The 24803-nt window shown below is 35.5% G+C and overlaps 3 protein-coding genes across 8 annotated transcripts in view; 2 read left to right on the top strand and 1 right to left on the bottom strand.

The window, feature by feature from the left end:
- RAD17 (RAD17 checkpoint clamp loader component) overlaps positions 1 to 10725 on the bottom strand; it is a 29111-nt gene extending 18386 nt beyond the window's left edge. The window contains exons 1-10 of one of the 5 annotated variants that reach the window (XM_045512390.2): positions 10618 to 10725; positions 10128 to 10170; positions 9152 to 9255; positions 7009 to 7266; positions 6412 to 6495; positions 2839 to 2995; positions 1180 to 1316; positions 636 to 688; positions 422 to 547; positions 258 to 327 (exon numbers count right to left, since the gene is read on the bottom strand). In XM_045512390.2, coding sequence (XP_045368346.1) covers positions 258 to 327; positions 422 to 547; positions 636 to 688; positions 1180 to 1316; positions 2839 to 2995; positions 6412 to 6495; positions 7009 to 7266; positions 9152 to 9193 — 927 coding nt within the window. In that variant the 5' untranslated portion in view covers positions 9194 to 9255; positions 10128 to 10170; positions 10618 to 10725. Of the gene's footprint in view, positions 1 to 257; positions 328 to 421; positions 548 to 635; positions 689 to 1179; positions 1317 to 2838; positions 2996 to 6411; positions 6496 to 7008; positions 7267 to 9151; positions 9256 to 10127; positions 10171 to 10265; positions 10459 to 10481 lie in introns of those variants that run through there. The other 4 variants (XM_074359283.1, XM_010949340.3, XM_045512389.2 and 1 more) reach the window with 4 other exon arrangements.
- AK6 (adenylate kinase 6) lies at positions 10641 to 22540 on the top strand. Of its 2 annotated transcripts, none has more exons than XM_010949333.3 (5): positions 10641 to 10772; positions 12820 to 12912; positions 20859 to 20917; positions 21009 to 21154; positions 22009 to 22540. In XM_010949333.3, the coding sequence occupies exons 1-5, from the start codon at positions 10748 to 10750 to the stop codon at positions 22199 to 22201; spliced, it is 516 nt and encodes a 171-aa protein (XP_010947635.2). In that variant the 5' UTR covers positions 10641 to 10747; the 3' UTR covers positions 22202 to 22540. The 2 variants fall into 2 exon arrangements, with proteins under 2 accessions (XP_010947635.2, XP_010947637.2); XM_010949335.3 differs by lacking the exon at positions 10641 to 10772 and adding an exon at positions 10821 to 10967.
- Positions 10921 to 14736, top strand: TAF9 (TATA-box binding protein associated factor 9). The gene is made up of 3 exons (XM_010949338.3): positions 10921 to 10967; positions 12820 to 12912; positions 13693 to 14736. Exon 3 carries the CDS (start codon positions 13710 to 13712, stop codon positions 14505 to 14507), a length of 798 nt encoding a protein of 265 aa, XP_010947640.1. The 5' UTR covers positions 10921 to 10967; positions 12820 to 12912; positions 13693 to 13709; the 3' UTR covers positions 14508 to 14736.
- Positions 22541 to 24803: the final 2263 nt, after the last annotated feature.

Below are 24803 nucleotides of genomic sequence, written 5' to 3'. Positions count from 1 at the left end.
ACAATTCAGAGCACTAAACCAAGCAATTTACTTCAATGTGAAAGAGAAAGTTTAAAAGTAGGAAAAGGTTAAGGATTTTTTAAAATCAGTATTTCCCACATTTTCTAAAATGAAAAGCCTTATGAGTATAATTAAAAATTTTTAATTCTAAAAACAAATAATCCGTGCTTCTAACTCTTCAAGTTTATATACCACCTAAGTTTGCTTTCTATAGTTACAGTGTAAGATTCAAGTTAATCAGTTCTTAAGAGACTTACCTTATTAGCTTCTGTTGTCACTATTCGATTAAGAAACTTCATCATTATTGTTGGTGCCACAGGGTTGAAACTGTCAATATTTTTAAAAGAAAGATAGCAGTTATGTAATTAATTTAAATATACAATACATATGTGAACATTTTAAGCAGAAATTTCATTCTTACCTAATATTTGATATAGCACATTCTTCCTGAATTTCTTTGGGAAACAGTAATCTTAGATTATTATCCCCACTCAGACTGTCAGAAATTATAAATATTAGAGGACATCGACCAATCTGCACATACTTCCTAAAATAACAAAAGATAGCAAGTAATGTTGCAATTTAAGCCATTTGCCATTTAATTTGGAGTTTCAGAAAACTTCACTGAAACTCACCTCAGAACTTCATGTAAAGTATGAGAATCTCGATAAAACTGGTTAGGTAAATCCTATCAAAAACACAGGATAAACATTAGCTCAGTTTTGTTCCCACGTAAATTTATTTTCAGATTTGTATTTACCAGGACAGGAAAAAATATCACCCATTCAATGTACTGCAACCAGAACTTTTACAGAAATTAAAGGAAACATCAAATAGCTGATACCCTAAACAGTAATATGCATCAATGGGATTTTCAGATCAAATTTCTTAGGGTCACTACAAGTGAAAATATTTTCACTAAGATGTCATTTTCCAAATATTTTTTGCCTTCCTATACTTAAGCTATTAAATTTTTTAAGTTCATTAATCTATAGCTACTCTATTCAAGTTTATTGAATGAATACTCCAGGCTTCTGCTATCACAAAAAGCCTTTACATGTATTTCACCACTATTAATACTATTAATATTATGGACAGAGGTAATGTTATTATCACGTAAGATACATCTTGCAATTGTTTACTCAATAGTTACAGCAGAATTACAAAAGTTGTCCTTACTTCAACCAGAATTATCTTCTTATCAGTTCTCAGATCATCTCCAAGCATTTGTAGTTTGTTGTATTTTGTTGCTCTTAGTAGAAACTCTTTAAAAACTGCTATCTGAGACTGATATGGAAATATATGGAAGCTTGATTCTGAAAGGAAACATATTTAACACTTACTTTCAACAAATTACATACAGATAAATATTACACATATGTATATAATGTACATATATATAAATGAATACATTTACATATACATGAAGGAGCTCGTAATATTGTATCCTGTTTTCTAATTAGGCAAAGTTCAAAGTTAAAATAGAATATTCATTTCAAGGTGTTGAGGGTATAGCTCAGTGGTACAGTGCGCACCTGACATGCGTGAGTTTCTGGATTCTAAAAAATCCTTAATTACCTCACCCCCTAAATAAATAAATAAATAAATAAATAAATAAATAAATAAATAAATAAATAAAAGAATATTCATTTCAAAAGATAAAAGTCACTATGGGCAACAGTAACTTTTCTCTAACAATGAATGTAATATGGAGCTAACTGACTTCAGAACACAGCTATTAGTATAACAGTCATACTACTTGTAAAAATATTTATGACTGCCTACACAAGGAAGACTCTCCAAATGAGTGCTTGACTACAAATGAGTTGGTCTCACTAATGAAGTTTTAATGACAAAAATAGAATGATTGATTAGTGACTTGGGAATAAGGGAAGGAATATTTGATACAGAAGACTGTAAATAACAACTTACTAGATTGTCAAAAGGAATTTTACTGATAGAAAGCAGGAGGAATTCCAGGAGTATGGGATATTAGCAGCATAAGGGTGTGCATACTAAAGATACAGTACATATGAAGCATACTAAAGAAGAGCCCAGAGAAAGGATTTTGAGGAATACTCCATGATAAAATATGATTGTCTTTTACAGAACTCTTTTCACTCCAAAGTGGCCTAGGAGCTTTGGATACCCCAGCTTAGTTACCTGAAGTAGCAATAAGAAAACTATGAAAGTTAAAAATGATCGCGCTGGAGTTTATGAGCATATATATGAAGTTATATCGTACTACTAGATTATTTTTGGATTGTCATTATTTTGGGGTGTTTGTGTTAAAGTCCCCTTCCAAACTCCAAAGACAGTCTTTAACATATACTTGGATTTGATTTGATTCTAACAGGTTTGTTCTAAACTCTCTTGTTTGGAGGTAAGTTACTTTAACACATTTTAAGGCTCGATTTATATTTAAACAAAAGGAGTTTATTTACACTAATTTCCCAGCCATAGCCTAGGAAAAAAGTACATAAATAATGTAAACTGATTAGCTTGTTATCTAATAAAACAGTTAAGACTTCATCCTTAAAAAATCCTACTCTTCTCTACTGGAGGGTCCCTTCCCTTCCTTTTCCTAAAATTACTCCCCTCTGAAACTGGAAGTAAGTGAGAAAATGTACCCATATAGTTTCATCTGACTGCTACTCAGACATTGTGAAGCAGCTGGTAGTGGGCAGATGCCAATCTACTATAGGAGTGGCAATATATACCTTCATCTCAAAAATATATACTCAACATGGTTTTAGAAATCTTAGATATAGATGGGGGGACTTGTTTCAAAGCATAGATTTTCCTCCACTATTTCCATTACCTTCACAGCAAACTTACCAGGATTAAGTACCTCCTTGAAATCATCTTTTTGGAATTCTGGTAAAACTGGATTAATCCACTCTTGTACTTGAATACCATGCTCCTTTGACAGTATTTTTATAGTTGTTGTTTTTCCACACCCAGGAGGACCTGTTATTAATAAAATAGATCCACCCTAAAAGCAATATAAACATCAATTAAAAATCAAAATCACTGGAATGCTAGAATATTATGTTTGAATATTCTTTCTAGATATTAATTACTTCTACAAATATTTACTGAATGTCTGGTATAAGCAGACTAAATTTCACAATGCTAGCTGGAATAAATCAGTTTTAGATAAGAAAATCTTATTTCATGAACTTCTAAGCATAGCTTCTGGTAATGCTTCAATTCTTACATTATGTCCCTCCCAAGGACTATTCAAATTAAAACTAAACTTCAGCTAGATTAAAGAGGTAATGTCTGAAACAAGTATTTTTAGGTTATCTGAACTCATAAAATTCAATCAATATAGACCTATCCTTGGATTATATACCTTAATATTATACATGTATAATATTCTTATGGGAAGAATCAGTTTGGATTTCAAATTCTTTAAGAAATGTACATTAAGAAACATATTTACCAGAGATAGGACTCTAAAAAGAGACTAGAGGTTGTGGGTCCCAGTAACATTCCCTCATATAGTGAATCTGATTTAAAAAAAAGTTAAAACTAAAAAATTATCAGGGGAAGATGTCCTATAGACAATGGTGGGCTATAATCCTTGCTCCTTTGTTTACCTTTATTAACTACGGTAACCAAGGGCCTGTGTACTTGGACCCAGAGGAGAGCCAGTCCCACTTTTTTAAATGGATAAATGTATGAGTTATAGTGCTACTGGCCATGAGTTTAATGTTTATGATTTAATAACATATATTAAATAAGGTATCTGTATACAGAAACATATATAAAACAAGGTTTATATTGATAGGGTGATGAAAATGTGACCAAAGGAACATTAGGTTTTGAAGGAACCAACCCTATAATTCTCTTAGGAACCATGGTTCAGTACTTGCTAATTCTGTTTGCAGTGACTTTAGCAGAACATAACTAATGCAAATAATGACAGCTGACTACTTCCAAACAGATGACTTTTTTAAAAAAAGAGGAAGGTCAAACACGGGCAGCCATGTATTTTTCTCATGTAATACAGCTGTGTCTGTTTTTTGACACAGTGACACAGCCACATAGCAAAAGTTTTGCTTCCAGTATGAGAACTGGGAGGTAGTCTCCCATCAGAACACTAAAACAGAAATACTTCTGTTAATCCCCTCACTGCCTACATTGTAATAGAGATTTACTGTATTTTGAAGAAAAGAAGTTGCCCTCAAAAATTAAGCTCAACAAATATTTGGAGTACTTACAATCAACCAAAAAAAATTTTTTTAGCTTGCCTAAGGAGAAATCTAGAAGTTATCAAAATTTTTCACAGAAATGTCTTATAATTACTGACTTTGACACTTCTATATAATAAAGAGTACATGCGTGGTTAAACTACAACCTCTTGGAAGAAGCTTTTAAAACTGTACAGGAAATACTTTACCAACACCTAAACATGTGCACCCATATCTAAGTTCATCCAACTGGTAAAATGATAATACTACATGCGTAGGTTTAAGACATGATAATGTTTATACTAAAAAAACAAAACAAAACAAAAAAAAAAACCAACAGCAGACACTGAAAAATAACTATTAGCTGAGTTGACCAAATAAATCAATAAGAAAAAACTGTGATGTAAAAGGTGCATCAGAGAAACTGCCCAAGAACCGGTACTCAGAGAAGAGAGATGAGATTTCTACAAGAAGAGGAATACCAATGCTGACAATGAAAATCCATCTTGAGTACACTATCTTAACCCTATACCAAAGGTTAGATCCACAAGTCACAGGAAGGACTTCGATTCAAAAAAGGACCTGTTTACCACTGGAAGCAATTAAAATACCAATTCTTCATTCAAAGTTGAAAGTTAAAGAAAATGGCTGAAAATTTACCCCGTCTTTCCAGTTGGAAATGTATTTAAATGTAACTAAACAGCCCCAGCTAGTGATGGCAAACTTTTCTTTATGGAAAAATGCCAGCTAACAATTATAGAAATAATAATAATAATAATAGAATTGGAAAATCATCAGTTCACAATCTTAACAAAATGATCAGGCAAGGACTGAAAATGGATGCTAAAGCTCTTAGGTGAAAGACTGCTGGGAAACTGGACACCTACATGCTGCCAAAGCATCTCTCCATAAATTCATGTGCCAATCACAAGGGAAAATTACAATGAAGAGTTCTATCACCTCCTTAATCTAGTCATCAAACTTAACATCAAAGATAGCAGGAGAACGAGACATATTTACAGATATAATGCAATGTAAAATATACACCATGACTATAAAGTATTCTTGCAAAAATGTTCAACTAAAGTCTAATCAAGCCCTTGATTCAAAATTCCAGGTTATAGAAAATCCAGGTTAGAAGAACAAGTTAGTCATCACCAGGAGGAAACAACCTGACATATTCAGGATATAAGACTTCTACAAGTCAATTGGCCTGGTCTCTTTAATAAGTCAGTGTTGGGGGGAGGGTATAGCTCAGTGGCAGAGTGCTAAGCATGCACAAGGTCATGGGTTGGATCCTCAGTATGTCCATTAAATTAAAAAAGTAAAATAAAATAATAAAAAATAAATAAAATAAACATAATTACTCCCCTCTCCAAAAATACAAAAACAAACAAAGTCAATGCCTTGGAGAGAAAGAGAGGGTAAAGGCGGACTGTTCTAGATTTTAAAAGACCTAAGAGATGTAACAACTAAATGTAATGAGTGGTCCTTTATTAGATCCTGATTGTGACAAACCAGAAATAAAAGACATTTGGGGGACAACTGGACACATGTGAATGTGAACTGACCATTAGATAACATTAGGGATTTACAGTTAATTTTGTTAGAATAATGGTACATATGGTTAATAAGAAAAATGCTTCTTTATTGTTACTGTTGTTAAAGAGGTATACTTAAGTTTCTAAAAGTCAGACATTTATAATTTATGTTAAAATACCTACGGGGGAAAATGATGGGTATATTATAGGTACATGAGTATTTGTTTACTACTCTATCCTTCTTTATGTTTGAAGAATCTCAAAATCAAAAAAATTTAAAAAGAGAGAGAATATTCTAGCTTGGGGGTCAAGAGTAATTATGGAATTAGGAAGTGAAAAGACAAAACAGCGTAAGAAGAATTATGACTGTTTTAGGCTATATTTAGTACAAAAACTAATATGTAATTTGCCTGCTTGCTTTAGTGTGAGATAATCTATAATAGTAAATATATTAGCACACTAAATGGTTTACTGTGCTTTCATACGTAAGAGGGAAAAAGAGGTACAAGTTAAGGGGAAAACTCCAAGTCTCTGAGTCTTTTGGTGAGGCAGAAGTAGATGATCTTACGTGAACAAAGTCATTGGAGTAGTTTTCAACTTCTTATAACCAACTATAAGTCAGAGAAAAATTTGAGGTCAAATATTTTTAAACACATTTCTTCTTTAGTTACCTGTTTGGGTTGCCTTTCTAAGACTTCAGCTTTTAACCAGGTTTCAACTTCTTCAATTTTCTTTTTATGTACAGCAAGTTCATGCTAAAATTTTCAAGTTTAAAATACAACATATTAACTCAAAAATTTTGAAGTATCAGCACAGATTAATATAAAGACTTTTAGTGAAAAAATTAGCAAACAAATAAATGATACAGTAGTAAAAAGGTCCTTTTGATTATACTTAATTCTTTATATTGGTACAGAAAAATTGTTCTTAAGCTGACACCAATGTATGAAAATCTGAGGCACGTCTGTAATCATAAAATTTTCTATAATCCTGAAATACATTTTGGGAAAGAAATAAATAGGGTGGGGTACTGCATTTAGTGAAAATTAAAAGGATCGAGTCTTTGTTAGGGTTAAATTAAATCAAAGACAAATAACTAGTGGTATGACTTCAGAATAATCTAAGACTTGGAACATAAAAAACTTTAAAATTATTATTTTTTTCTAATTCATTTAGACAGAAAGATTTTTATGAATAATAAATGACAAGGCACATCCCTCTCCTTCCTGAAATTAAATTACATAGACTCGTTTTATGCTATTTGTTACCTGCGTTTCTGGTTTATATTTATCCACCCATGGTTCATCATCTGACAGATATTCTTTTGAATTTTCTAGACCATAAGTCTGTTTTGAGGAAGATAGGTTTCCTCTTTTTCTAGCTGGAAATTTGCTACTTTCTAATGCAGAAGGCGCCTTTTTTCTTCTACTACTTGAGTTATTCACACCTAATGATGTGGCAGTAATAGTAGAGATGTCTCTAGTCTCTGAAAAATCATCAAATGATGGGTCTACCCAGTCTGTTACCTGAAAAAAAGAAACCATGTAAACACTGTCACATTTTTTTGCATCTATTCCCTATATAACTAAACTACCCCGTAAAAAAAAAAAAAAAATCATAGATTTGCAACATTTAAAATAAAAATCTCACAAATCATCTCTTTAAAACTGACTCTATATGTATTGTTTTTCCACTTTACAATAGGTATAAATGCATACTTATCTACTTGACTATAGTAATGATGAATGCCATATAAATACACATCGAATATAAACTTAATTCTTTATTAATTATAATCTTCCCAGGAAAAAGATTCAGCTGATTCTTTTAAAACTCATTTGTAGCACTGAAACATAAATATTAAAATTACCTACCAGAAAAGTCAAACAATAAAGAAAAAAAGGTATTATTTTAATCACACAGAAACGTAAGAAAAGTAACACTTCTGCCTTGATGAAGTTAATGCATTCACCAACTAAGAACAACTTTATACATTCAAATAATCCCTACCAGCTTTAAAATTTGTGAAGGTCTAAGAATCCTGATGCTATGAATAATTTGTAATTATGATTTTATTACACTTTTCTCCAGCTCTTGAAACAACTAATATATTTATGAAAGGGAGGCAGGCTTTCTAGTGAGGGTAATTTGTCAGGTTTGTTTAGAAAAAAGGAGTACTAGGTCAATAAAGCAGGAAAATCAGTGAGTTCTATGTCATGGTCTTCTGCTCTATAGAAATGACTGACCCCTCTATGTTTCTCTCCATCATTTCCTTTTCTTTAAAATTCTTTCTAAGTATATATACAAAAAGAAAGATGCTAAATTAAGCAAATTTGACCTAAAAACATTTAGGAGTGCTACAAAGTTTTATTTAATAATTAGAAGTGGATTTTCTTGACATTCCAATAGCATAAATCCAGAAAAATCCAGCTTAGTATCTGACTTTAGGAATTCCCTGCCTGGCTAATAAGGGGAACCAAGATTATATTTCCCTTGAAGAATACTCAGCCACAATTGTGAGCCATTTATTAGACAATAGTCCTTTTTAGGAGAAAAAGAACCAGAAGTTGGAGGTGAAAGAAGGCTCAGAAGAAGCAAGTGAGGGATTATACAAATTTTATAAACGCAAAATCACATTTCACACCTCTTTTAAAGACAAAAGGTTAGGATTATTATCAGCAGTGGGTAAAGAAATGAAGACCTTTGGGGAAAAATTTCAGTCACAGCTACCCAGTTCATTTCCTCCTCTTTAAAAGACTGTCACCAGTACTACACTCTGGTCCCTTTCTTCTATTTTTAAGAGTACAGAAAAATAGTAGTAGTAGTAAAACTCTTGACAGCAATTCTGATCTAACAATTTCAATCTGCATTTTAGTTACACGTTTTATAGTTTTATTTCTTACATAAATTTACTTACAGAGAGAGAGAGACAAAGAGAAATAGCAAAGTTAAATAACTTTCTTAAGATCAGGAAACAAGTAGATCCACCAGTAGGAAAGCAGCTAACTTTCATCAGTGTGATACTGTCTGACAACTATCCTACCCACCCACTAGCCTTGTTGAGAACTGGCACACCAAACCACTTAATTTCTAAGAGGCAGAGCCTGTTTGTTAAGCTATAACACCAATTACAACGCGTGTATTTCTATTTCTTCTACTGTTTTTCATTCAAGAGTTTTCAGCTTTTTCTTTATGACTGCGATCATAAAAAAGAAACACTTTTTTTTCAAAATTTAGGTTGTGTTTTCAGTGTACAATTGTTTCACAATTGATTATTAGACTTTTTAGATCACTGATTACAACAGATACTGGACACGATTACTTTCATAGCAGCAATAAGTCTTAGGAACACAAACAAAAACTAATATTCTTTTTGGGCAATCATCACAAGGTCATTTTAGTGTTTCATACCTTTGTGGAAGATACCTTTGGTCTAAGAAAAGTTTTTGACATTATAAACTTTAATAGTTTCCATCCGTAGTATACAACCTGTAGTACATTGAAGTATAGTTCACCTAAGGGAAAAAAGAAAAAAAATCCTTCAAATTAAGAAAAACTGTAAAACAGAAGTATAGTAACTAATATATACTGACAAAATCAACAACATAATAGAGGTTCAAGAACTAATGAAAGAGAACATACTAAAAATAGCTGAAGCAAGCAATCAAAATGCTAAATTGAATTTTACTTTTAATGACTATAGTTGTGTCAAATAGTCTGTGGTGTTAAAGTTTTTCATATGAACTCAACAATGTAGTAGAGAACACAGAAAAACCACATATTTGTGTACCTACCTTTTGTCATTAAGAAAAATTAGACAACTCTATTTGTGCAGTTTTTACACTGAAAATTAAAATTTCCTTCACTTCAAAATTTTTTCCAAAATTACAAACATTCAAAAAAATTTTTTTAAAAAAGCACCATATATTGAATTCATACTTCGCACTTATTCTGGGCAAAGACTTTATATTTTTAAGTGTTTGTCTTTATTTGAACGTGTTATTATGAATTTTTTTGGCAAGACTGTGTCTTCCGACTTTCATAATTCTTCAGTGTTTATACAAGCTAGTGAACTCACCAATTTTAAGTTTACAAAATGCAAGGTGTTTACAATCTACAAACCTGTAAACTGTGCATTTTTTAATAGTTTAGAAACACATAATTTATAACGTGTAAATACTTCCACACACTAGAAAACAAACCGTACACACACACAGAAATTGTTCATGACTAGAGAGGTTTTTCTTTGCAGTTTGAAAGAGGTACACAGGTGGGGGGAAAAAAACACGTATTTCAGTTAATTTAGTTGGCAGGTCGAAATAAAAGATGCAGACTGTTGTCACGGTCAGAATTTTAGTCGCTTTTTGAAAACAAGACTGACCGTTACCTCCTTTAAAGAGCAGGCAACTGTCCTTGATGATACCAGGTTCCTGAAATGAGACGTCAGAGGTAGAGAAGACTTCGAAAAATACTTCCAGCAGACCCACCACCACCCTACACGCTGCACAGGGAATACTAAGCTCACATATTCGTCCAACGTAATGCTGCTAGTCAGAAAGCGAAGACGAGCTCGCATACCCTGGCTCCAGGCCAGAACTCTGCACCTCCACCCCTCTCACCCCTAGATGGGATGGGCAGGTCAGGAGGAGGAGCGACGAGAGCCGAGAAAGGCGTGAAGGCACAGATGGACTCACGTCTCTAGGACAGACATATACCACAGCCGCAACTGCGGCAGCCTTACTTTCCGGAAGCTGCATCCCCTTGTGGGTGGAAAGGAACGGGGGAACCCAGTCTGCTCCAGGTGGAAGGGTAGCCACCCGGCCCTACCCAAGCTCAGCGGCGAGCCGTCTTGGAGGGCCCACCTCCCGGGGTCCTACCAGACCGGTCGGCGCTTCCGCGACACAGACGGAAAGGCGGGGCCGCCAAATCAGCGACTGTCTTAGGCATCCAGCGCACTGCCTGACTCGAAGCTCCGAGCCGACCTGTGCCCGCAATTCGGACCCTGCGATGGAAGCGTGTCATAGAAGGCCAGGTAACCAATGGTCGGCGACGAGGCGGCAGAGGTGGTTCGCTACCGCCACAGAAGACCTCCAGTGCTCCGGCGCCACTGGCGCTTACCGCCTCCCGCCCCTTCCGGCCCCTCCCTGTTGCGTGTAGGGCGCGTGTGCAGAGGCGTCCTGAGCCGGCGCGGTGAGGACCATGTTGCTTCCGAACATCTTGCTCACGGGTCAGGGCGCGCGCCGGGGTGGTGCTGGACGGCGGGGCTAGCCAGGGACGCCGAGTGCTTCGGGCCCTCGGACGCCCGAATGGGGTGCCACTCAGTGTTCTGTTTCGAGACTCGGCGAGGGCCGCGTGGCGTGGCAGTTGTCAGGGCCTCGAGACCCGGCCCTCGCGACGGTTGCGGGAGACGGGGGGAGGGGACGGCGAACGTTAATTCTATTGGTGGAGGTTGGCTACTCGGTGAGGTGCAGAGAGGTAGATATATCCAATTCCTTTTTTTTTTGGCAAGCTGCCTAATCTTTATTAATCAGGCTTTTGTTTGTAAAATGACTGTCGTTTCTTTACCTGCAGGGTTCTCTTTAGGTTTTTAGCGAAATAACGTAAGGCAGTATCCGGCCCTTAATAGATTTGTTAATGGTGGATGCCTTTGGCCTCCTAGGCTGTCTCATTTTTCTTCTGTATCTGAGAGTCAGATTTTTATGAAAGGATTCTAATGTCTGGAGTGATCAGTTTGCTGTATACGCTTGTGGAGAGGCTTTCTCTCTCTCTTTTTTTTTTTTTTTTATTTTAAGAAGGAAAAGCATCTACTGAGCAGCTCTGGTCGTTTCTCTTGTAGAGATGCTGTAAAGTTCCTTAGCTAATTGTGGGGGTTCTGGGTATTTGGATCCATACTCAGGGCGCCTGTGATACTAAAATGCCGCATAACTCCTTTAAAGGAAAATATGGTCGTTTTTAACTCTGAAAATGTCTGTCAAGTTTTAGCAGTTAATAGCGTTATAAGTCATTCATGAAAGAATCTAATGGGTGTGGATGCTACTGCAGCATCTAAAAATTGAGGCGCTCTTTGTGGAAACAGCAGTAAAGTTTTATCCTTTAGCAGAACATAAGCTTATTGGCAACGCGTAAGTCCTTTCTATTTCTGAGAGCTGCAGATTAACCTCAAATTAATGTTTAGCCTTTAAGATTTCTTGAGGGGACCATTTTACAACATCTCATTTGTTTGGATCAGACTGTTTTTTAATATTAAACAATATCAAAAATCTAAATGTGAGGATTTTATTGAGAACATGGTGCGTTCAGGGTTCAAACTTGGTATATTATTATGGACTGGAGTTAAATGTTATCTTTATGGAGACTTGATTTATTCCCGCTATCTTTAATTATAATGATCAAGTTTCATAATTCTAGTGGCATTAAACCCGAACAGCAGAAAATTGTGGGTTTAATTATCTTGAAATACATAGCTATAAAAAAGGGAAGGTGAAGGTATAGTATTGCCATTTCTGTAAAAGGAAATCTATAGTGTGTGTATGTATATATACATGCAGTGTATGTATATGTACACATGTAATATGCTACCGTATGTATACATATACGTGGATGTATACACAAATGCGTATGTATACGACTTATTTGGAGACATGTATAAGAAACTGGTTTACACTGATTGCCCCTAGGGAAGAGTGTAGCGGGTCAGTAGAAATGAGATTTTGTCTTTCGTACTGCCAAACTTTTCCCATGAACAATTTAATTTTTTTTTCAGTTAAAGCAAATAAATGATAGTAATTTATTTGCAATGGCTAGTTTTATTCTGGGAATTTCTATGGTGGTAGCAGACAGTCTGTGATTGACAGAATCTCCTAAGACCCACTCCTGGCAGAATCAGATACACTGGCTAAGATCCTGATATCCAACAGGCTTTGGGTAGTTTTTATTAGGTTATGGTGTGTGTTAATTCATAGAGGATTTCTAAATAGGAAACTTCATTTCAGTTGTTAAGAACCTTAAGAAGGGCAGATCAGTAGCTAAAGTCTAATAAGTATTTCATGAACAGTATATTTCTGTGGCTTGTCTTACAGGTACACCAGGGGTTGGAAAAACCACGCTAGGCAAAGAACTTGCATCAAGATCAGGACTGAAATACGTTAATGTGGGTGATTTAGCTCGTGAAGGTAAGGGACACTTTGGTGTTAGATTTATGTGATTTTATTTATTTTTTTAAGTGAGAGAAATGATGGAGTATTAGGACTATATTTGTGAGAGGGTACAAAAAGGAGAGAAGGATTGCCATTAAGGAATTTGTGCTCTGATGAGGACCCAAAGAAATAGAACATATTGTCTAATGTTGTGTCTTGGTTGTTTTGACCATTACATCCCCTCTGCCACTGGCTAGCAGGTCTTGTGGACAGTTATAATTGGGACAGCTTCTGTGAAGATTGAACTTACGGTAGACAGAATCGAACATGAGGAAGAGGGAGAGTATTTTGATTTGGGCAAACACATAAAGGTTGGGGTGGTGCTGAGCATATCTGTGGAGACAGTATATTGAGCTCACTATAAGGACATTATTTTGAACTCTGACAGTAGCATATGGAATTTTCTGTCCTTTGGTATTTTCTTAGATTAATTTCATAGGTGCATGCCTGCAAGCAGCTACACACATTCTAAAGTGATACATGTTTACTTATTTGACCCTCTTTTTCCCCAATCTTTTATCACCCCCTTATTTGTGTCTTCATCTTTTTATATACCATAATGGATAGAAACTCAATAAATTTAAAGAGAACTTTAAATGTGCCTCATTAAAATTTAAAAGATTTAATATATTTTAAAAACTTATATTTTTAAAAATTTAACATGTATTTAAACATTTTAAAGTTCCTGACAGTTGCTACCAAAGTAACTATTTCAGGTTTGATCTAATGTACATATTTTTTTCAAATGATCTAAAGTCTGATCACCGGATATCATGGAGTCTGGCAAGATGGCTTCTCCCAAGAGCATGCCGAAAGATGCACAGATGATGGCACAAATCCTGAAGGATATGGGGATTACAGAATATGAGCCAAGAGTTATAAATCAGATGTTGGAGTTTGCCTTCCGATATGTCACCACAATTCTAGATGATGCAAAAATTTATTCAAGTCATGCTAAGAAAGCTACTGTTGATGCAGATGATGTGCGATTGGCAATCCAGTGTCGTGCTGACCAGTCTTTTACCTCTCCTCCCCCAAGAGATTTTTTATTAGATATTGCAAGGCAAAGAAATCAAACCCCTTTGCCATTGATCAAGCCATATTCAGGCCCTAGATTGCCACCTGATAGATATTGTTTGACTGCTCCTAATTACAGACTTAAGTCTTTACAAAAAAAGGCATCTACTTCTGCGGGAAGAATAACGGTTCCACGGTTAAGTGTTGGTTCAGTTACTAGCAGACCAAGTACTCCCACACTTGGCACACCAACCCCACAAACCATGTCTGTTTCAACGAAAGTAGGGACTCCAGTGTCCCTCACAGGGCAAAGGTTTACAGTACAGATGCCCACTTCACAGTCCCCAGCTGTAAAAGCATCAATTCCTGCAACATCAACAGTTCAGAATGTTCTAATTAATCCATCATTAATTGGGTCGAAAAACATTCTTATTACCACTAACCTGGTGTCATCACAAAATACTGCCAGTGAATCATCAAGTGCACTGAAAAGAAAACGTGAAGATGATGATGATGACGATGACGATGATGACGATGACTATGATAATTTGTAACCTAGCCTTGATGCATGTAACATGTATACTTGGTTTTGAATCCATTGTACTGAGCTTAAACATGCATGCTGGATGTTTCCAAGTTGTTTTAGAAAAATAGTATTTAATGAGTAAATATGGCTATCATTTTTCAATTGAGATGTTGTATTGGACTTTCTTTAGTAGGAGTAGTAATGGTTTTTTGTCAGCCTTTAAGTGTAAAAAATAAAGTTGTAATTCATCAGTTTGATTGTTGGTACTTTGGCAATTATGTTTTTAGAAGCAGTTTTCTGCCTCATTATGACCAACAGTTAACAAAAACTTGAAGTTGTTACAGTCTATTCATTACCACTAGAGTGTCATTTCTAGTGTCTTCAGATCATAGTATGATTCCTGCTGTATAAGTCACTCTTAAGGGCCATGCTTTCAGATTGCTGAAGTATAACTATGCCTGCTTTTTGGAGGGACCACTTGGTCATGATTTTTATTCATAGTGGATCCTTATCTGTTTAGATTTATCTTCCTCAATTGCCAGACTTCTTCTTAGGTCCCATTTTTCTATCCCTTTGGTTATATTTAAGGACCCTTGATGTGTTTCCCAGTGTCAAAAATTCAAAAAAAAATTTTTTCCACTATCCCTTTGCAGGTCGATTTTGTGCATCTTTGCTTGTCAGTCTTGATACTATATGCCAGTATCATGCTTACACTTTTAATCCAGGTTTAGCATTTAAGTTATTGTTAATAAAACTTACAACTGTGCATAGCTTGTCATTCTCCATTTTATACCTACGTGAAATCTGCTTTTGTTCCTTTGCCTGTTGAATTTTACTGTTTTTGACAGGTGATTTCACAGTCACGTTGTAGTCAATTTCAGCCATGTCTTCCAGTTCTAATTTTACCCACTCAGTGTAACACTTCTAAGCTTAATGAAGCTGCTGTAAAATCTATCATGGATAGCATTGACAGCAACAGTAACACCAAAGTATAATCCACTGTGAGACACTTGTCTTCTCCACTGAGTCTTCTGTTTGTTCTCAAACCGTTTTAGTCAGTTGTGTGCCCACCTAATGGTGCATAGTCTTGACCATTCTCTTTGTGTTTTATTGGTGAGATTATTTCATGAGATGGAATCTGCCTTAAAGGAAAAGTGTGAATTTTTTCCCCTCCTGTTTTGCCAGAAAAGGATTTCTGGTCTGATTTGACAAGTGTTAGATGAGGTACTTTATAAGGTTTTTCAAAATGTACCAGGCTTTTTTCCCCAGGTGCCATTTGAATATATCTGAAAACCTTACTAGGAAGTAGTCTGAGACATTCAGCTTCCTCATTTTTTTTTCCAAATGGTGATACGTTTTAAGGGAAACCATGCAGTTATCTGTAAAGCAGTGGTTCTCAACTGGGGGTGATTTTACCCCTCAGGGGACATTTGGCAACTTCTGAGACATTTTTGGTAATCACAGCTGGGGTGAGGAGTGTTGCTACTGACCTCTAATGGTACAGGCCAGGGATTCTGCTGAACATTTTCCAATTCACAGGACAACCCTCCATCTCCATAACAGAATTATCAAGCTCAAAATGTCAGTAGTAATTCAGGTTGAGAAACCCTGCTATAACTAATGAGACTTAAGGGATGTGTCTAAATGGAGTTTATTGCTATCCTAGTCATCATATTAAATTGTATTTTTTGTAAGAGACCATCTATGCCATTTAAAACCAAAGCAGGAAAAATTAGGTGGGGAATTAAGCTTAGTAAAACTTTGAAGCGTCCTCAGTGTGCAGTAAGAATGCTTTTCTTATCACTGTTCTTCCAGTCTCACGTTCCTCAGTTGATGTCCTTTCCCGTATCCAATCATTTAATTACACATTTACCAGTATCCTTAATTTTCCTGCCACAAGTTTATCAGTCTTTAGCCTTTGTCCCTAAACCCAGGATACTCATAGGTCTAGACAAAAGTAGTATGATTATACTGACATTGGATGCATTTCAAATACCTGGCCCTCAATACTTAAAATCTTGGTGTGTTTCTAACCCAGGGGTTGGCAAGCTGCTGCTGTTTTTGTAGTACACTAAAGACTAGACTGCAAATCCTTAAGTATTTACTGTGTGGCCTTTTACAGGAAAAGTTTGCCATCCCTGCTCTAACCTCTGTGTATCCCATTTTTTTCCTTCACCTTAATCAGCTACCGCTGAAAGCCTTTGAAACTAACTTCTCCATTGGCCTCTCCAACACTGCTGTCCCAATCTGCATCTGATTCTTTTCCTTCCCACCATATACCTCATTCCCCTGTGATTTCACTACAGCCATTTTGTAATCCTGCCCCTCCCTCTAGTAATGTCATTCACTCAGGACTAGTTATTAACTCCCTTTTGTTGATGACTTAAATTTATAATTAAAACTTAGCCCGGTTTCTAGACACCTACTAGACGTAACCATCTAGATAGTTCCCAAACATTTCCAAATTAATGTTTAAAAAGCACATGCTCTGAAGTCATTCCTGACCCTGCTTGGCTGCTCCTGATTCCTATCCCCCCCCCCCAAACTATTCACACACTGCACAGATGCACTTGGTTCCTAATCTTGATGGTTTGAAAAATCACTTTGATAGCCCTATCCCATTCCTAAGACCACCGGTGCTGTGTCCCTTTGGCACTGCTGTACCATTCTCAAGACCGTCCATGCTGAATCTTCTATTCTTCGGTACCTCTTCCCTCCCTCTTCAACACCCCATCATTATATCCTTTAAAAGAGGGAACAGAGGGGATGACATGAACTTTTTACTGATAAAGTCCATCCTCCTTAATGAAGTATAGGAGATTATGAACTGGCCACAGTTTACCTTCAGCCTGCCCTGCAACCACTATCTCCTAAGTCCCCTTCAGTCTACCCACAGTGCACTGTTGTTCAGCAGTGGAAAAAGTGGGGCGTCTTGCATCTCCATGTCTTATTTCCTTTGTCTATAGATGCCCTTCCTAACCTACCTTACAAACAGCACCTTAAAAGGCCCAACTTAAATTCCACATCTTTGGTACTCTAATAACTTCTCTATGGAGAATTCATTGCTTTCTTTGCATAAAAGGCCAGATATCAAAGCTCCCAATCCTTAAACCAATTAACTTACTGTACTAATTGCATTATAATTAAAAGCCTCTTGTTGGGTTGAGGTAAATGTATTTCCAAAGGATGAAATCTGAAACTGTATTATTGGCAGCAGCATCAAAATAGATAACTAGCATCCCTCTATCATTAACTTTAAAGAACAGCTTTCATGTGAGTATATAAATTCTAGGATGGCAGTGAAGAAAATGTCATGCTTTTACGGTTTGACTAACAAGTGGGAAAGTCTTTTAAGGTAAGAAGGTCTTTAAAGCCTTTTAACTGGCTTCACAATCGATTTTTTTTTCTGCAAGTAATTTTTAAGTAAATCATAAAACTTTGGGAAATTAATTTAATTTTCAAAATGTTTGGTAGTTTAATCAAATCAGACTTCTCCCCACCCCAGTCTTTGTCATATGAAGACCCTCTGTACAGACAATTATAAACTTGACTTCCAATTGAAACTTTCTAAAGTAGCAAACATTTTTACTCTTTTTGGAAATTTGAAATGAAGTTTAGAATCCATCTATTTCTCTGTTCCCTATAACGCAGATTGTAATTATCACTTACCTAAAATTCTGCGGTAGCCTTTACATGGTACCCGTGCTTCTGGATTTGCTTTCTTCCAACTGCACACAGAAACCGAAATGATTTTTAAAAATTTGAAATTGATCATGCCATTTCATGCTTAAAATGCAGTAATGATTTTCCTTTGCCTTGGGATTAAAGTCTAAACTCAGTGAAGCCTTCAAGGTCCTTTTTAATCTGGCCTCAATTCACCTGACCCCTTTATCACCTACTTTCTAACTATTCTGAAAGACTTTCCCTCCTTTGAAAGGCCTGCCCTCTCTAATCTCTCTGCCTTTGAATATCTTGTTTTCTCTGTTAAGAGTCATCTTACCTTTTTTTCCCTAGCTAACTGCTTCAAGTCTTCACTTAGAAGTTATCTCCTCTAGGAAGCCTCCCCTAATATCCCACCCACGTTTATGTTTCTAACCTAAATGGTGCCCATCCTATTGCTCCCGTAGTACCATAACATTAAAATACTGTAATTTCCAAGTTACTTGTCTGTCATCACCCCATTTTATTGTAAAGTCTTCAAAATGGAAGGACTGAGTTTGTCTTCTTATTCAATTTGTTCACTAATATATCTTCATTACTCCTGTAATTACTGGTACATGGTGTTTGATAAATGCTTTTTGAAGTGAATATTTGAAAGCTTGGATTACACTATTTTATTAAAATATATTAAAGTGATTTAAGAAATCCTGCATTTCAGCATTGCAGTATAAAGACTTTAATGCTAAAAGTTAATATTGCCATAGTTGTCTGTATTTTAGACAGCATATATTTTTAAAGATTTTACTAGTCTGGATTTAAAATATGAAGGAACATTGATCTACTCCAGATTCCCACATGGTACAGAATCAGCTGTCAGTATTAGATTTTGTGGCATTGTAAAAAATATATAGAGTATTGTAAAAATAACATACAGAAAAATAAAACGACCTAATATTATTTACTTAAGTAAAAATACATTTCTAGAGTCAATTTACTAAATACATATATAATTAATAAAACAGGTATAAAAAGGCTCATTTTAATTTGCATGTCTAATAACTGAGAAAGTCCAACATTTTTTTCAGGTACTGTTTACTAATTATCTTTTCTATTCTGTGTGAATCTTATTATTCTTTGTTAAGCTACTTACTATTATTTTGATTTTTAAGATATTTCAGTCCATTGTCCTACTACAAATACTTCTCCCTGCTGTTTTTCTTTTTTAAAAAACTATATTTTTCATTGAACAGAGATTTAACATTGTATATGTTCAAATCAGTCGTTTTATTTTTTCACAAACTCCAATGAATTATTCCTTTGTAGGTTAAATTTTCCGTCTTTGGAATTAAGAAATTTGCTCTTCATATAGAAAGCAAACTTATGGTTACCAAAGGGGGAGGGGGAGGGGAGGGATAAATTAGGAGTTTGAGGTTAACAGATACACACTACTTTAATAAATAAACAGGGGCCTACTCTATAACACAGAGAACTATATTCAATATCTTGTAATAACATAATGGAAAATATCTGAAATATATATATATATGTATAACTGAATCACTATGCTGTACACTTGAAACTAGCACAACATTGTAAATCACCTATACTTAAATTTAAAAAAAATTAGTTCTTTAATCCACCTATTTGTGGTATAAAGTAAGGATTTAGATTATTTTCTAAATTGTTAACCAGTTTTCCCCACACCAAGACAGTTTAACCTTTTAGCTGGTAAGTTTCTGGTAACTGAACAGCAACACAAGAAGGCAGAGGCCACACTATGTGCTAGAGCAGTGGCTCACATGGCCAATATCTGTCCAGAGTTAAAACTGCCTCTGTGCCTTCCACTAACCCTCAGGATTATTGTCACTTTAGAACTCATGCTCATTTTTTAACCTCATTTCAACCTGTGCCAAAATAGTAAGGGGAAGGAGATTTGGGAAGACTATAGCCATCTTCGAGATGGCCAAGAGGATGACCTAAGCCTGCCTTAGAGATTGTACCTCCTAGGGATTCAGAGTGAGGCTGAGATTGGTAAGTCTCACCTTAAGACAAACTTCCTTTGAAAGGAAGCTTTAATTTGCTGGAAAGTTACATTTAAATCTGCCTTTTTTATATCTGTCCATCATTCTTCTACCTTCTGAAATAAGATATTTAACCCTTGGCTTTTGGGGATGCTGGAAATCTAGACGTAAAGGAGCATCTGGGTACTGACTCCTTCCCCAAACCCCATAAAGATATGCCCTCAGTGACAAAGGGTTCATTTTTGGAATCAAGAACATGTTGTTGCTTTTAATAAGTTTCATCTTTGGCCTCATAAATTTGGAACTTAACCTGCTGTTAACGTGCAGGGAGTATTTCCATCCATGTGTCCCCTTTTCCCACCAATCTGTGGCTCAACAAAAATAATGCAGTTCTCCTCTACTAATAGCTCCACAAATTCTGAAGTTGGCTATTATTCCATCTTTTTAGTTGTTTTAGTTTTGATAGCTAAAATGGTTTCAGGTATATTGCTATCCAAGCTTCTAAACAAAATTCTAATTTATCAGTATAGCTCTTTATATTTGGTGTCCATGTAACATCTCTCATGTTAATGCCCTCCCTTGTCTCTAAAAGAGTAACTGATGATATATTTCCTTTCCCAAAGTCTAGAATTAATTGAAAATTACTGAAAGTTACTTAGAAAATACTACTTTAACACACCAATGTATATCTCTTTTAGGGCAGTTATATGATGGCTATGATGAAGAGTATGACTGTCCCATTTTAGATGAAGATAGAGTAAGTACAATTTTTTAAAATAAATATACATTTAAAAAAATTTAATAGGGAAGTTGACCTCTGTGTTCTTCCTTCTTTTCCTTTTTCACAGGTAGTTGACGAGTTAGAAAACCAAATGAGTGAAGGTGGAGTTATTGTTGATTACCATGGTTGTGATTTCTTCCCTGAACGCTGGTTTCATATAGTTTTTGTGCTGAAAACAGATAACAGTGTTTTGTACAAAAGGCTTGAAACAAGGTAAGAAAGGAAAAGCACTGAGTTCTTAAAGTATAATATAAATTTTTATTCAGATTCCTGAGGTTGGCCAGTACTACCATCATAAAGGGTTCTATTTGAAAATGTGACTGTTTTGTCTTACTACAAAGCAAATCTGTATGGTACGAACTTTCTGAACCTAAGAGAAAAAGATGCATTTGTAAAACACAAGCAGTACTTTGAGTAAATGAATACCTCAACTGACAGTTTGATTCAGTAAAAGGTACTATATAGCAATTGTGTTTAGTCATGCTTTTTCCTTTGTTGTTGTTTTTGTAGGGGGAGGTAATTAGGTTTGTTTATTTATTTTTAGAGAAGGTACTGGGGATTGAACCCAGGACCTCATGTATGGTAAGCCTGTGCTCTACCACTTAAGCTATACCCTCCCACATGCTTTTTCCTTAATGTAAAACTTTGCTAGGAAAACAACCAAGCTGATAACATTCTTTGCTATGGAATGAACGTTACCCACTCAAATTATCCTCACAACAGGAATGGGAAAACTTACGAAAAACTAACAAGGTAAATTAATATTTCACAACCTTTAAAATATATTTGAGTTTATCCCTCCAAGAAAGCATCACCAGAAAAACCAAAAAAGAAAAATTTTATGGAAGACATTTTCCCACTGTCTTCTGAGTCATACTGTGGGAAATTGTGTGATCAAGTACCCAACTACTGTACGATAATTCCTTTTATGCATTTTATTATATGCAAGTATTTTTGCTTGATTTTTCATGTGTTCAAAAGTGCATAGTTACAAAAGTGTCCAGTTTCTGGTGTGTTCCTGAAACTCCAGCTAATGCCAGTTTGCTTATCATCTCTTTGCCTTCTAGGGGTTATAATGAGAAGAAACTAAAAGACAATATTCAGTGTGAAATTTTTCAAATTCTTTATGAAGAAGCCTTAGCATCCTACAAGGAGGAAATAGTGCATCAGCTGCCCAGCAATAATCCAGAAGATCTTGAGGATAATATCGATCAGATATTGAAATGGATTGAGCAATGGGTCAAAGATCATAGCTCTTGACTTACAAGAATGGCCACCTTACAATCACTCTTGATATCTCTCTGCCCACATTATATAAATTGTTCAATTATCAGTAAAACTTCCTTATTGAAACTGTGTTGTTGGAGTAGTAGGTGGATAGTATAAAGGTTTATGTTTGGGGTTTTTTTTCTCCATGATAAAGCTAATCTCACTTATCATGAATAATATTATTAAGGATTGAGAATGAAAACTGTCATTGTTTAGTACTTCAATTGCTAAAGGATAAATAAATCTCACCAAATGGGTGGATATATTTTAAGTTTATTACAGAATAAAATGAAAGTGATTTCTTAAAATAAAACTTAAGACAAAACATCAGAGTTTTCCATGTTTATTTTTCTTTTAAAAAAAAAAGTGTAAGTGGTAATACTTGCACTCTGTATAAAACCCAAAAGGCACAAAAGGTATACAGACAGTGTCCCGCTTATACTGGGTCAACTTAGGAATTTCTGACTTTACAATGGTGCAAAAGCAATATGCATTCAGTAGAAACCACACTTTGAATTTTTATCTTTTCCCAGGCTAGTGGCATGCAGCACTGTGATGCTGGGTGGGGCAGAGAGCTGCAGCTCCAGTCAGCCACACAATCTTGAGGGTGAACAACTGAGCTGCTTACAACCATCCTGCACCCACACAGCCATTCTGTTTTTCACTTTCAGTACAGTACTCAATAAATTACATGAGATATCCAATACTATTATAAAATAGGCTTTCTGTTAAGATGATTTTGCCTAACTGTAAGTTAATGTAAGAATTCTAAGCATGTTTAATACAGGCTAAGCTAAGCTGTGATGTTTCATAGGTTTGGTGTATTAAATGCATTTTCAACTTAGGATATTTTCAACTTACGATGTGTTTATTGGAGTGTAACCCCTTCATAAATCAAGGAAGATCTGTACTGGAAAGAAGTTTCCCTCCAGGCCACTGTGTTCTTCAGTCATGCTAGATTCTCTCCCTTTAGGAAATGATGTTACTGGTTCCTTGTGTATCTTTTCAGAGATTTTATGCCTGCAAAGCATGTGTATGCTTGTGAACATTATTATTATTTTTTAAGCCTATGGTAGCACACTATGCAAAATGTTCTGTATTTTTTTCATTTAATGTATTTTGGATATTATACCATCTCAGAACATACAGACCTTAGTGTTCTTTATTTAAGATATAATTTATATATATAAAGCGCACCATTGTAAGGTGTACAATCCATTGGTTTTTATCATATTCACAAGATTGTGCAACTATCCAATTCTGTAACATTTTCATCACCCCACTCAAAAGAAGCTCCATACCTGTTACCAGTCACTTCCCATTCTTCCCTTCTCCAGTCCCTTGCTATCACTTAGTCTACTTACTGTCTCTATGGATTTGCATATTCTAGACAATTCATATAAATGAAACCGTATGGGGTCTTTTCTATCTGGCTTCTTTCTCTTAGCATAGTGTTTTCGAGATCATCCACGTTTTAGCCTTTAGCCTTGAGTACTTCGTTCCTTTACATGGTCGGATAATGTTCCACTGAATGGCTATCCCACATTTTGTTTATCCATTCCATCAGTGACACAGATGGGTTGCATCCACTTTGGGTATTATTAATTATGTTATGAACGTTTGTGTACAAGTTTTTGTGTAGCTGTGTCTTTTCAATTCTCTTGGAAACAGCTAAAAGTGAAATTGCTGGGTCATACTGCAACTGAATTTACCATTTTGAGGAAATGCCAAATTTTTCCAAAGTGACTGCATTACTTTACATTCTCACCATACACGTATAAGGGATCTACTTTCTCCACATCCTTGCCAACACTTGCTACTGCCATCCTTTAGATGTACAGTCATGTTTCATTTTGGTTTTGATTTATATTTTCCTATTGTCTAATGATGTTGAGTATCTCTCCATGTGCCTGTTAGTCATTTGTATACCTTCTTTGGATCACTAATCCTTGTATGTTTGCACAGAGCTCCATTAAGGTTGTGGCTTAATGAGTCCCCTATTGATAGACATTTACATTGTTTCCAGCTTTTTACTAAACAATGATACAAGAATGGTAAGAAAGAATAACACATAAAATGAACTCTCTTAATTCACATGACTACTATCTGAGGTATAGGTAATATTTCCATTACAGGTGATAGAACCAAGGCACAGAAGGGTTAGGTGACTTACTCAAGATCACAGCTAGGGACTGACAAGGGCTTAATTTCCAGAAAATATAAACAGCTCATACAACTTAAAAAAACAAACAACCCAATCCAAAAATTGGCAGAAGACCTAAACAAGCAATTCTCCAATGAAGACATACAAATGGCCAATTGGCACATGAAAAAAATGCTCAATATCAGTATCAGAGAAATGCAAATCGAAACTACAATGAGGTATCATCTTACAGCAGTCAGAATGGCCATCATTAAAAATTCCACAAAAACAGAAACAGACTCATAGACATAGAAAACAAACTTACAGTTATTAGGGGGGAACAGGGGTGGGAGGGGATAAAATGGGAGTTTGAGATTTGCAGATATTAACTACTATGTATAAAATAAACAATAAGTTTATACTGTATAGCACAGGGAACTATATTCAATA

Source organism: Camelus bactrianus, chromosome 3, assembly GCF_048773025.1.
Source record: "Camelus bactrianus isolate YW-2024 breed Bactrian camel chromosome 3, ASM4877302v1, whole genome shotgun sequence".
In the NCBI taxonomy this organism is placed as follows: domain Eukaryota; kingdom Metazoa; phylum Chordata; class Mammalia; order Artiodactyla; family Camelidae; genus Camelus; species Camelus bactrianus.
The sequence above is the reverse complement of the archived record's forward strand: the minus strand, read 5'-3'. Positions and strand labels throughout refer to the sequence as shown.